This window comes from Heteronotia binoei, chromosome 1 (assembly GCF_032191835.1).
Source record: "Heteronotia binoei isolate CCM8104 ecotype False Entrance Well chromosome 1, APGP_CSIRO_Hbin_v1, whole genome shotgun sequence".
Classification (NCBI taxonomy): Eukaryota; Metazoa; Chordata; class Lepidosauria; order Squamata; family Gekkonidae; genus Heteronotia; species Heteronotia binoei.
Genome location: NC_083223.1, coordinates 226,075,237 through 226,088,760, shown reverse-complemented (window position 1 = coordinate 226,088,760; position 13,524 = coordinate 226,075,237). Strand labels below are relative to the sequence as shown.

The 13,524-nt window shown below is 40.7% G+C and overlaps 1 protein-coding gene across 1 annotated transcript in view; it reads left to right on the top strand.

The window, feature by feature from the left end:
• PYGB (glycogen phosphorylase B) overlaps positions 1-13,524 on the top strand; it is a 58,276-nt gene that overhangs the window by 30,248 nt on the left and 14,504 nt on the right. The window contains exons 5-13 of the mRNA XM_060248768.1: positions 26-157; positions 3,761-3,872; positions 5,244-5,326; positions 6,532-6,675; positions 7,720-7,812; positions 8,860-9,006; positions 10,852-11,015; positions 11,716-11,830; positions 12,618-12,719. Coding sequence (XP_060104751.1) covers positions 26-157; positions 3,761-3,872; positions 5,244-5,326; positions 6,532-6,675; positions 7,720-7,812; positions 8,860-9,006; positions 10,852-11,015; positions 11,716-11,830; positions 12,618-12,719 — 1,092 coding nt within the window. The remainder of the gene's footprint in view (positions 1-25; positions 158-3,760; positions 3,873-5,243; positions 5,327-6,531; positions 6,676-7,719; positions 7,813-8,859; positions 9,007-10,851; positions 11,016-11,715; positions 11,831-12,617; positions 12,720-13,524) is intronic.

The window sequence follows — 13,524 nt, the reverse complement described above, 5'->3', positions numbered from 1 at the left end:
CATTCTGCTTCTTCTTTGTTGTAAGGTGGAAGAAGCTGATGATTGGCTACGTTATGGCAATCCTTGGGAAAAAGCCCGCCCAGAGTACATGCTCCCTGTGCACTTCTATGGCCGAGTGGATCACACTCCGGATGGCATTAAATGGGTTGATACTCAGGTGAAGTATCATCAAGTTCTTTGGGGGAAGATCCAAATTTAGATGGAGGAGCACACATAGGGACTTGTATAATGCAGCATAGCTGAGCTAGTTGGAGTTGTCGATGTTGCACATCCACCCAGCTACTTTCTCTGAAATGTATTTCAGTAAACATAATAATCTAGTAAGCAATAAATAACAGTGTAACAAGAGATTCTCTAGCATTGTCAGCCTTTCTACAGGAGGCAGCAAAATGTTTAGGATATGCCTTTGTCCCCTTCCACTCCCCATCAGCTAGTCTCTTGAACATATTGCTTCTGGTCTGTAATTAAATTAACACCTTTTCCAAAAAGTCACAGTTAAGCCTGGAGTATGACTTACTGAACAACAACCCCTGGTGAAAACATGGTATTGTGGTACACAGGGGGCTGAGTTGCCCAGAGTCAATTCTGTTTAAGCTTTATTGGTAGTGGAAGGGGATTGTCTCCACACAACAGGACATCCAAAGCTAGACTTGAATAACTCTTTATTAAGTCCTCAAAATGAACATATGAAGCCTCCTTATACTGAATCAGACCCTTGGTCCATCAAAGTCAGTATTGTCTTCTCAGACTGGCAGCAGCTCTCCAGGGTCTCAAGCTGAGGTTTTTCACACCTTTTTTGCCTGGACCCTTTTTTGGAGATGCCAGGGATTGAACCTGGGACCTTCTGCTTCCCAAGCAGATGCTCTACCACTGAGCCACCGTCCCTCCCCCATTAAATAGATAAATACTTTCTGCAAGAGAGTGCATATGAAACATATGAAGCTGCCTTCTACTGAATCAGACCCCCCTGGGTCCATCAAAGTCAGTCTTGCTTACTCAGACTGGCAGTGCCCTTCCAGAGCCTCAAGCTGTGATTTTTCACACCTATTTGCCTGGACCCCTTTTAGTTGGAGATGCCGGGGATCGAACCTGGAACCTTCTGCTTACCAAGCAGATGCTCTACCACTGAGCCACCGTCCTTCCCAAACTGGGAGATCATGAACATATGAAGCTGCCTTATACTGAATCAGACCCTTGTTCCATCAAAGTCAGTATTGTCTTCTCAGACTGGCAGCGGCTCTCCAGGGTCTCAAGCTGAGGTTTTTCACACCTATTTGCCTGGACCCTTTTTTGGAGATGCCGGGGATTGAACCTGGGACCTTCTGCTTCCCAAGCAGATGCTCTACCACTGAGCCACCGTCCCTCCCCTAACAACCAACTAATCTTTTAACTCTTTCTTACAACCTGAGGGATTTGATAGCTTTAGTCCTTCCAGACAAATTGTTGCTGTTATTATCCTGATGCATGCACCCCATGTTGTTATAGCACTTTAAAGAAAAAAAATATGAATATCAAATAGGTGTCCTGGAGGATGAAGACAAAAATGCCTCCACACCCTGGCCTGAAATGGGTGTGTGTCCCCCCTCTTTTTAACATCCCATATGATGAAGAAAGATGATTTTTTTTTCTGGATTGCAAATCACTTCCTTCCAAAGAATGTTTGAATGTTAGATTTGAAGCAGTATGCAGCTAGTCAGCACTTGAGAAGAATTATCTAGGGCATGTTGGAAAGTTTTCAAAACAGCTTTCTCTAGTGTGATTTTAGCAACCTGTATCACATTCCACTTATGCCTCTGAAGTGCATTTTGAGATGCAGACAAAAAAATGGGTTGTCATGTTGGCCCATAGCAAAATTCAAAAACCATGTAATGCCTTTTATTTATCAGATTTATATCCTGCCCTCCCCCGACAGGCTCAGGGCGGCTAACAACAGTCTAAAAACATTAGCAATTTACAAACATATTAAAATTAGATATATAAAAACATTTCCGTATATATTAAAAATCCGAGATGGCAAGCTTCTGATTTCCATTATATTAATTCAGTGAGATTGTCAATGCTGAAGGTAATAGCCACTCCCCCTATCCATTTAAGGAGAGTTTGAAAAGTTCGGTCTTACAGGCCTTGTGGAACTGTGGCAGGTCCTGCAAGGCCCTGATGTTTTGGGAGAAGGCATTCCACAATGAGACAGCTGTGCATTCATATACTAACGACTGCAAGGATGCAATATGCAAAATACTGGAAGAATATGCTACATATCTTTTGAATCGAACTATGTATCATAACCCAATATATTTTTGCTTTCCTATATGACCATCACATGTGGTAGAACGACCCCTCCTTGCTACAGCATTTCCAACATATGTTTGACATACCTGGGTACATCCTAGCTATTGGGCATTAAGTGCCATCTATAAAACATTTTGTAAAGGTTTTCCTTAAATGCTATTCATTTTGTTATTTTCATATTTGTTGTCCACAGTAGTTCCCACTGATCTAACTGTATATTGTGCCTCAGGTTCTGTGCCCACTTAACCATACTTTCTTTAACGACCTCCTCCAATTTTTGTTGTAACAGGATGGCATAGATCTTCTTAATTAATTTCTCATCTGGGCCACAAATAGTTTTATCAAATATTAACATATCTTTCTCAAAGCCTTGAGTTTTATCTTTCCCATATCTCGATTGGATTTGAGCTCTCATCCACCAGTCTAAATTTATATTTTGGCTTCTTAATTCTTCATTTGTTTTCAGAGATGCATCATCTTTCAATAGATTCTTGGAATATAGTCTGTTTTATGAAAATTGGTATAGTTTGGAATAGAAATAGCATTCTAAGTAGGACATTAATTTTAATAGCTGCAATCCAACCCATCAATTAGAGTTGTAGTTTATCCCGATTATTCACATCTCTGTCAGTTTCTTTAAGAAGTTTTATATAGTTATCTTCCCATAAAGATATGGATTTATTTGACAATTGTATTCCCAAATACTTCACCTTCTTTGCAACTTGAAAGCCTGATTCCTGTTCTAATTCTTCTCTTTGAGGGTTTGTCATATTTTTCACTAACATTTTTGTTTTTTGATAGTTAACTCTCATTCCAGCCAAACCTCCTTTTTCCTTTAATTTTTCTTTTAAAAAACCAATTGATTCCAGTGGATTTTCTAAAATAAATATTAGGTCGTCTGCAAATGCTTGGAGCTTATATTCTTCTCCTCTTATAGTTGTTCCCTTTATTTCTTTATCATTTCTAATTGATATGTTGAGGGTTTCCAGTGATAGTATAAAGAGCTCTTTAAACTATCACTGGAAACTCTTTAACTTTGATTTTTTGAGGCCTACTGTTTAATTCCAAGTTAATTTACAAATTGGTGAATAAGCTACTGAAATACATCCTCTGCATGCTCTTTTTTATTGGTGCTGCCTCACCAATTTTGTCTATGCAGGTGTCTATTCCCTCACAGGCCTCCAAAGAATGGGTTGGTCACCCACCAGTGGGATCACATGGAACTTGTGGGAGGGGGAAGGCAGTATTGCCCGACTAGCAGCTGGAGACAATGAAGCTTCACTTCCAGGTCAGGGGTTGAGAGCCACCAGTACTAGAGAAGATCAGCATTCCATAGGTGATGGATTCATTAAATTTATTATTTATTAAAACACTTCTTTACTGCTTTTCTTTTCCTCCTGGCAAAGCCAAACAGGCTTCAGCAACCGCTCTTTTTCCTAATCTTTATCTGATGCATTTCTGCTTTTTCTAGGTAGTGCTTGCCATGCCTTACGACACTCCTGTTCCAGGATACAAGAACAATACAGTCAACACTATGAGGCTGTGGTCTGCCAAAGCTCCCAATGACTTCAACCTTGAAGAATGTAAGTGTGGTCTCCTTCTGGAATATGCTGTCTTGTTCTTTTATTTTTATTTTGGGGATATATCTGGGTTGCCTATTGCTAGAGGAAAATACAAACTCAGACTTCTTAATGTTCAGCAGGTTGGAAATTTGGCTGGGTGGAATAAAAGCCACAATGTCTGTCCTGTCAAAGCACTGCTTAATGTTCCAGCATGCACAGAAGCAGAAACTGGTGAATTGGCTTTGAGTTGTCTGCAGCAGATAGGACCCATCCACCATTTCTATCTTGAGGTTTTCTTCCATAAGAATGTGCTGACTACAGCACAGATGCATATAAGGCTCTTGTCCCTTGTATACAATGGGTCAGTGCAGTTTAGTTCTTCATCACCTATATGCTGGATGGCTGTGTTAGGAAGGTGCTGTGTTCATCATTTCTGCACTAGGCAATGTGTCCTTGAAACTGCCAATATCTGGTGACTTAAGATGAGGAGTCTTGTTCTAGGGCTCTTTATAGAATCACAGAGTTGGAAGGGACCTCCAAGGTCATCTAGTCCAACCCCCTGCAAAATGCAGGAAACTCACAAATACCTCCCCCTAAATTCACAGGATCTTCATTGCTATCAGATGGCCATCTAGCCTCTGTTTAAAAACCTCCAAGGAAGGAGAACCCACCACCTCCCGAGAAGCCTGTTCCACTGAGGAACTGCTCTAATGGTCTGGAAGTTCTTCCTAATGTTGAGCTGGAAACTCTTATGATTTAATTTTAACCCACTGGTTCTGGTCCTACCTTCTGGGGCCACAGAAAACAATTCTGCACCATCCTCTATATGACAACCTTTCAAGTACTTGAAGATGGTGATCATATATACTAAATAAAAATTTAGGTATTCCTTTTGTCATTTATGGAAGTCTTGGTCTATCATTTAGGCTTCTGAAATGTATTCAGCAAAGGTTGATTCCCCCCCCCCCCCAGCCCGCCAATAAAAACCTATCCAAAGCAACATTTTCTGTAGGAATGACATGGACAAGAGGAGCTGTTTATTTGGAAGAGTCTGCTAAATGAGAAAAAAGTCTTGTGGCATGTTTAAAGAAAAACTTAATGAATTTATTATGGCAAATTTTAGTATGAATTAGAGCTTACTTGATCAGCTATGAGCTCTGGCTAATGAAAATTTATGCCAGAATAAATCCATTAGTCTAAGTCTCTGCAGGAGTCTGTTGATTCGGCTGCAACAGACTTGCATAGCTATCTTGCAAAAATTAGACTCGTGCTTTACTGAGAGGATATTCTAGATAATACAGCAGATGAAATATATAATTACTGTACCGGCATTTTACATTTATGGAGTTGGCTTGGCTGTTCCATTGATATGTGTTCCTTTGCTTGATCTAGTTAATGTTGGTGATTATATCCAGGCAGTGTTGGACAGAAACTTGGCAGAAAACATCTCCAGAGTACTGTATCCAAACGATAATGTGAGTTAATGTTTTATGCCACTCATAGTCTCTTCTGCTAAGCATATGCAGCCTATTGCTGTTTCCTGCAGAAATGACTATTTAATTTATTATAATATAGATCCTATACATGTGTAGAGAGGTTTTCCTATTCTGCTGTGTTGATTAACTGAGAGGATATTCTAAAGAACACAGTAGAAATATATGTGTGTGTATATTGATTCATTATGTTAAAAAATTATACTTGTGAATACTATTTTATGGTTTTAAGCAAATATGTTGAACTAAGCCCTTCTGGTTAACTGAACTGATCTTATCTTGTTGGTCTGTTTTACTATTATAGATGGGCACTTGAAACATGTTTTGATTTATGGATAAATGGTCAAGTGCACACTGCATTGCACAAACACAGCTTCCTAGTAACTGGTTCCTTCTGTTTCACTTTTTTTTGCTTGTGTTATATTTTTATTTTTTCTTAATCTGTAATCTCTTTTCCTTGAACCTAAACTGATTATCTTGTTTTATTTATTTCAATGGGAGTAAGCATGGCTGACTTTACCTGAATTGGGGCCATTGGGTACAGTTCAGAAAAAAGTAAGCATGCTTAACACAAGTCCCATTGATTTCCTGGTGATTTCCTGAATAGGTTAAGCAAGTTTTGACTTTCTTTGATTCTGTTCTACTTGTCCGATGATGAATGAAGATTTGTTCTCTGACTTTGCAGAAATTTCAAAAAAGGATTACAATTGTATTCTTTCATTTCTGTGGATGAAATGTGCCTAATTATTTCAGATAAATGTGTATATCAAAGATGGGTTTGATGGAAAGAACCATTGGGATTTCACAAGCGCTTATGCCCAAAATTTCGTTTCTTCTGTCTGTTAATATCTTAATGCCACCATTCCTCCAAAGGGCTCAGGGCAGGGTACATGGTTCTTCTCATACATATCCTTATTGCAACCCTGTGAGGTAGGCTAGTGATGGGCATGAATTTCATGGCAGAGTATGGATTTGAACCCAGATCTGCCAGATCCTCATAATGCTCTAACTACTACACTACAATAGTTCTGTAATAGTGTATAGATTATAGGATGCTCTAAGCGCTCAATAAAGAAGAAGAGTCATAATAGTTTTGCAGTGCTTTGGGTACTGGCTTCATTGTGTTGGATGCTGCAGAGACTTTTACAGACTTCCACAGCAGTGACATTTCTTTCCATGTTTCTAAGTTCTTTGAAGGGAAAGAGCTGCGTTTGAAACAGGAGTACTTTGTGGTAGCGGCCACTCTCCAGGATATCATACGGCGATTCAAGTCTTCCAAATTTGGTTGTCGGGACCCCGTCAGAACCTGTTTTGAAACTTTCCCTGACAAGGTGAATACTAGGGCTGAACAAATGGTTACAGAGAATACCTCTGTTACCAATTTTCTGCATTTTTCAAAAATGAACTAGCATTTTGGAGTGGCAGTGGAGCTTCCAAGTAATTCTAGAAAGCAAAACTGTGACCATTATCCTTACTGTGATATTATTATTGTAATACCTAGAAATAATCATAATTACATTAGTCTTGATGCATCAGTATTGATGCACCTTTATAACGCACATTATTGTTAAATAATTACTTATACAACTAACTCAGCTTACAAAATGCTTTGCTGTTTTTTACTTGTTCACCACAAAAACCCCTACAAGTTTAATAATTATACCGATTCAATGAAATTGCTGAGCAGTCGAGTTAGAACGGATAAAAGGAGGTACTTCTTCACCCAAAGGGTGATTAACATGTGGAATTCACTGTCACAGGAGGTGGTGGTGGCTACAAGCATAGCCAGCTTCAAGAGGGGATTAGATAAAAATATGGAGCAGAGGTCCATCAGTGGCTATTAGCCACAGTGTGTGTGTGTGTATATATATAAATTTTTGGCCACTGTGTGATACAGAGTGTTGGACTGGATGGGCCTTTGGCCTGATCCAACATGGCTTCTCTTATGTTCTTATTATGTTCTTATGTTCTCCTTTCCTGCTGCAGCCCAAAATGCTGCTCCTGGGGGATGGGTCAGAGGTTTGCAGCAGGAGGGAGGAAATTGGGGGAGGGGATCTTTCCATTCATGGAAATCCTTTGCTGGTTTGAAGGCAGTTAGCATGGTTGTGCAGTTTATTTTGGATAAGAGTCTGTTCTTGTTCTTTTACAAAATTTGGAAAGTTTGGAGGGAGTGTTTTCATTTTTTCTGTACAAATCTGTGGGAAAGGGTTGGCATCCCTGGAGAAGTAGGAGGGGACTGTAAAGGAGTAGAAGATGGGGGATGAGTTGAGGCTGGATTTGAACTCATGGTATCCGGGGTCCAAAGATCCCACAACTTGTGTTGCCTTTATGTCATGGGAGTGTGGAGTTTCACACTAAGAGTGTATGTTTTGCAGGTTGCCATTCAGCTAAATGACACCCATCCTGCCCTTGCTATTCCTGAGCTCATGAGAATTCTCATTGATGTTGAAAAAATGGAGTGGGATAAGGTGAGAGAGAAAAAAGGAAATGGCATAATTACATGAGATTGTGAATTAGTTCTTAGACTGTCTCAAGATTATTGATGACAGCTCAGTACAGACCACCTAAAGGGAAAAGCACACATTTGGTGGAAGACCTATGTCTTTGGACATGAGTTACCACTAAATAGTTGTAAAGTTTTTTTTTTTTTGAGGGGGGGGGGTTCTTCTCGGTTTTAACATTGAGCAGTCCAACTGTAAAGGAGCCAACTAGTTGTATCCTTTCCTCCCCTGTGCTGTTTCCCCAACTTTATACAATCCTCCACCATGGCTGTTATTTTCCTCATTGGGGAAACTAAAGAGATTGCCTGTATATTATATGTATGCTTCCCCCAAATAGCAGCTCTTGGAGGGGATCATATGAAGCCAGATACTAGCACGCCTCTCTGTTGTAGGAGAACCCTGATCTGAACCACAGTCCTTGTAGAGAATATTCCTATTATTTGGGAAATCCATTTATGACCCTGATTATAGCAGAGGGTTTTTAAAAAAGGCTATTTAGGTTTGTACCTAGAGTCTGTTGTGCCTCTGCCATGTCACAAGTCAACAGCTGCTTATTTGTATCTGCTGGTACTCCTGAATCATGGTGTGGATGCACTGGACAAGCAGTAGATCAGGACTGCTTTATGTGCAAGTCCAATAAGGGAAATTATTGTGGACAAATCACTAGAAACATCAGATTCAGCCAGCTGTGATCTTTTAGGTGTAGTTTGGTGTAGTGGTTAAGTGTGTGGACTCTTTATCTGGGAAAACCAGGCTTGATTCCCCACTCCTCCACTTGCACATGCTGGCATGGCCTTGGGTCAGCCATAGCTCTTGCAGGAGTTGTCCTTGAAAGGGCAGCTGCTGTGATAGCCCTCTCAGCCCCAACCACCTCACAGGGTGTCTGTTGTGGGGGAGGAAGATAAAGGAGATTGTAAGCTGCTCTGAGTTTCTGATTCAGAGAGAAGGGCGGGGTATAAATCTGCAATTCTTCTTCTTTTTACTCATATTAATCCACACATGTTTTTGCCTTAGGCCTGGGAAATAACAAGAAGAACCTGTGCGTATACCAACCATACGGTGCTGCCTGAAGCCCTGGAACGCTGGCCTGTCTCTATGTTTGAAAAACTCCTGCCAAGGCACCTGGAGATTATTTATGCGATCAACCAAAAACATCTGGATGTAAGAAGTTTGGATTGGAGAAATTGGAGGAATTAAGAGAATTGATAAGGCTGGAAGCAAGCAGGGGTTTGAGAGTAGTTGAAACTATGCCTGAATATGCAGGAAGCAGGGCAAAGCCAACAACTTTATAGTTCCGTGTGGAATTCTATTGGTCCTTTGTGTCACCTGGTCCCTGTTGTTACTTTTCTGAACTGAAATAGGGGACAGCATATTGTGTAGCGTTCCAAGCTTTTTTATTGTTCTTGGATGCTTTATCATGATTTTTGTCCGAATTGGTTTATATTTGAACATACTTATTAGCTTTTTTGAGGACCCACCAAGTGGAAAGGTTAAATAATCTAAATAAATAAAGTTGGTAGTTGCTGCACCACCTTCTGACTATTTTCGGTGCTGGTGCTGTGGCATAGCAGAAAACAGGCCCATCACTTCATTCTCCAGTAAAATGCCATGTTGTCACAGAGATGAAGGCACCAGGGTCCTATTGCTAGAGTCCTCCAGGGGCCATACAAGAATGACCCAAACCAATTGGAGTGTAGAAGCTCCTGGTTAGTCTGGTGCCACTGGGAAGAGTCAAACATTCCATTTCAGGAATCACTTTCATCTTCATTTGGATAGTCCCTTGACTTTGCTGGGAACAAGTGCTATCACTGTTTGCTTGGATATATTATGTGGTTAGCTTGGACTGCTTGCATATTTACCAGGATGAATTATTTCCGTGGGTTAAAACCTTAATGCATTTTGGGGAAACTGAGATTTGCATTTTTACTACATGAGAAGAGCTTATTATTCCTTTTAAAAAGCTGTTACAGATTTGTCGGTGAATATCTGTGCTACAGATTTATTATCGTTTAACAATAATTCAAGCACCCTTGGGAACTATTGCTTTATGATGAAGAGCTACAGATCTCTAAAGAATCCTTGGCGCCATCATTAGGATTGCTTACCAACTCTGGCTTGGGAAGTTCCTGGAGATTTGAAGGTGTTGCTTTGGGAAGGTGGAGCAGGGTATGATGTCATACAATTCACCTTCCAAACTGCCATTTCCTTCTGGGGAAATGATCTCTGTAGCCTGGAGATCAGGTGCACTCTGGGAAAAGTTAGCGATCCTCTATCTTTTGCCAAAGTATACATCCTAGGATTGTTTGGAGTAAGCAATGACAATTAAATGAGTATAACACCATTTTACATTTATAATATAAATTGTGCTAAAACCAATTTGTGCTTGTGACATAGATATACCCACCAAACTATCATAATCACAGTGGTGCCAGTTTCTAGTACCCTTCTCTATATCCACAGGGTAAGTCCAAACTTGGAGTTAGGAGTTTTATGTATGGGGCTCCCAAAGGGTTCCCTCCCCTTTAAATAGCTGGTGTGTAGGATTGTGATTTGAACTGGGACCATGGCACAGGAGAAGGGGATTAATCCTCTCCTCCTGCCGTTTCCTTTACCAAAATGCCCCTGTGTGAGCTGCACAAACATGTAGATCTTTATACAGTTTCTGGCACTAACCTGTATCCCCCCCTGCTGCCCAGGGCCTCTCTCTGGGGTGTTTTCTGTTCAGAAAAATGCTAAGTGAGAAGGCTCACCAGTACCATACATTCTTGTTCTCAACTGTGACCTGACAGACCAGCTATTTAAACGAATAAAACTGCAGGAAGTTCCATATGTGGAACTCCTGGTGCCTTGTATGGGGTGGTCCTTGTTTAAAAGGTGTAGGAAATGGCAAAATGAATGCACATCCTCAAAGCAACTGCTTTTCTTTTTCACATTCTTCTGTATCCTAGGGTCCAATATAATATAATTAAGCCCTGGTTGTCAATATTCTTCTTTGCACCCCGACAGCATGTGGCAGCCCTTTACCCAGGAGATATTGACCGTCTCCGAAGGATGTCTGTGATTGAGGAGGGCGACTGCAAGAGGATCAACATGGCTCATCTCTGTGTTATCGGTGCTCATGCAGTCAACGGTGTGGCCAGGATCCACTCAGAAATTGTAAAGAATTCTGTGTGAGTCCTGCTTGTTTTTCCTTTGCTTGTTTATGAGCTTGGGGCTGTATAAGCAGAAAACAGACCGGGACTGTAGTATCTTTCCAGGGATCTGGGAAGAAAGCTTGTTTCTCTCTTTCTCATGCATCGTTATGAAATCTGTTTCATTTTGCGTGTTTGCATCTTCCTCTCTGGGACTAGAAAATATAAACATGGTTTGGAAACTAGAAGACAAAGAAATATGAATGTTAGCCACTAAAAAACAACAAATGATCTCTTGAGTGAACTTGTAATCTTGGGGGTAATGGGAAAACTTTTTAACATAGTTTTGATAACACTGGCAACATACTATGGTTACAGCACCATGTTGCATATCATTGGTAAAACAAAGGACCAAAGTGTGGAATCAACAGGATCAAAAAAGCTGTACCACTTCAGGAACTGTACCACTGCAGTGGAGAGGTTCATGTTTGACTCATCCCCATGGCAAAAGCTTCACATGTATAGAAAACTACCATGTCAAGGATATGATATTAGTCTGTCTGTCTGATGTGATGTTTAACTATGTGCAAGGAAGTTTAGTATGTATTTGTACAGAGAACACAGGCCCGTGCGAGAGATGATGTAGTAAAGAAAAAGTTTCTCCATTTGATTCTGCTAGCCTTAAAAGTTACATGACTTGATTTTTTTCTGAAATGCCTTGTTAACTCATGTCTTCTAGTTTCAAGGATTTCTATGAGTTGGAGCCAGAGAAGTTTCAGAACAAGACTAATGGCATTACTCCTAGGCGTTGGCTTCTGCTGTGCAACCCAGGACTCTCTGATGTCATTGTGGAGGTGAGTCACAAGAGGCTTCAGCCAAGAGGAAAAGCCACTGACAGCAGTCCTTCTTTTTTGTATGAGAGGAGAGAACTGGGGACACAGCACTTGGGGAGAGAACTGGGGACACAGTTTGCAAGGCCTGAGCAAGGCTGCTAACAATAGGACATTTGGGAGGGCATTAATTCTTAGGGTCACCATAAGTGAGTTGATGACACTTAACATGCACACAAACACAGGTTGCTGAATTTGTATCAGATGGTTGTTGGGACCATGAAGTTAACAATGAAAGGATTGTTGCTTGGCTGCTCTTCTCGGCCTATGATGAAATTTCCAACATGGAAGTTGTTTCCCAGTATAGCCTTGTGTAAAAGTTTGCCTGCAGAAGGCCTCCACTTGACCCTAGGGTTGGGGTTGGTGCTGGTGATGTTCCCGCTTCTTTTTGCTGGAACACCAGCAGTCCCCCATGCATGATAACTGGGTTTAAATGAAACTGTGCAGTGACAGCAGCTGTATTGTTTGCAACTGGGTTCATGCTGGCTCAGTTCAGAGGCCGGCTCTGGATTAGCCAGCTAGCCAACTTGTACATTATTAGCACACTGTTTACAGACCAGCATCTTTTCTCTCTGTACTATGGCCCTGTCATTGTGTCTCAAGGTCATGGTGTTTTGTCTCCAATTCTCCCTTTTCTGGCAAATGTTGTCCCTGATTGTAGAAGGCAGGGGTTGAGATCCACAACAGTGAAAGCATATACATTAAATGAACTGGATTGTTAATTGTGAATTTCTTTCCCTTGATATTACAGAGAATTGGAGAAGATTTCATAACTGATTTGAGTCTGTTGAAGAAGCTGTTGGATTTTGTTGATGATGAGGCCTTTATCAGGGATGTAGCCAAAGTTAAACAGGTAATAAGAGCAAAGTTGGCTGCAAGTCAGTGGGAGTATTGGCTCAAATTCTTAAGAAAAAGGATGCAGTGATATTGACTTTGTTGGTGCATGACTTATGGGCAGTAGTAGCATATCTGGGTCTTTCAGACAAGTTGTAGAAAAACATGCAACTTCAAAAATGGACGCCTTTGACAGGGGCTATAGTGTGTACACCAGAAATATTTGTTAGCTTCCTGGAATCATTGCTACTATTAAGGAAGATTTTGCAAAATGTAATGGTATTGGGTTATATCCAGATTAATTTGGCAACTTCTACTGATTCCCCTTCCCCCTGCAAACCCCGCTCATGTCATTCCTTGGTGTCCCCTGTGCACGAGGAACAGCATTTTAGTCTGATTAGCAAGCTACAGTGAGAAGGGGGAGGCAGGCAAACCCCAGTCTGCCATTAGAAAATTAATCCACTGTGTCTAAAACTCCAAAATTCAGAAGGCTAAAAGAAAAAGTCATAGATTTACCTTTTAGGTTTCTGATTTCTAAATTACTGTGAAAGGAAGTCTGATCTAAACATTTGAGATTTATGGCACTAGGACAGACAAATTAGATGTCTCAGCTTAGCCTTTCTTGGTTGACAGCACTGAAAGTGAAATCACTTAGTTGCTCAAAGAACTGAGCAAAATCCAACAAGCTGAAGTTCTCCGCTTACTTGGAACAGTGTTTGCATGAGTGTTTTGATTTTTTTTTTTAAGTTTAAAGCTCACTAAAAGTATGAGCATGATTGATGCACAGAACAGCAACATCTCATTACTGCTAATCTCATGTCAGA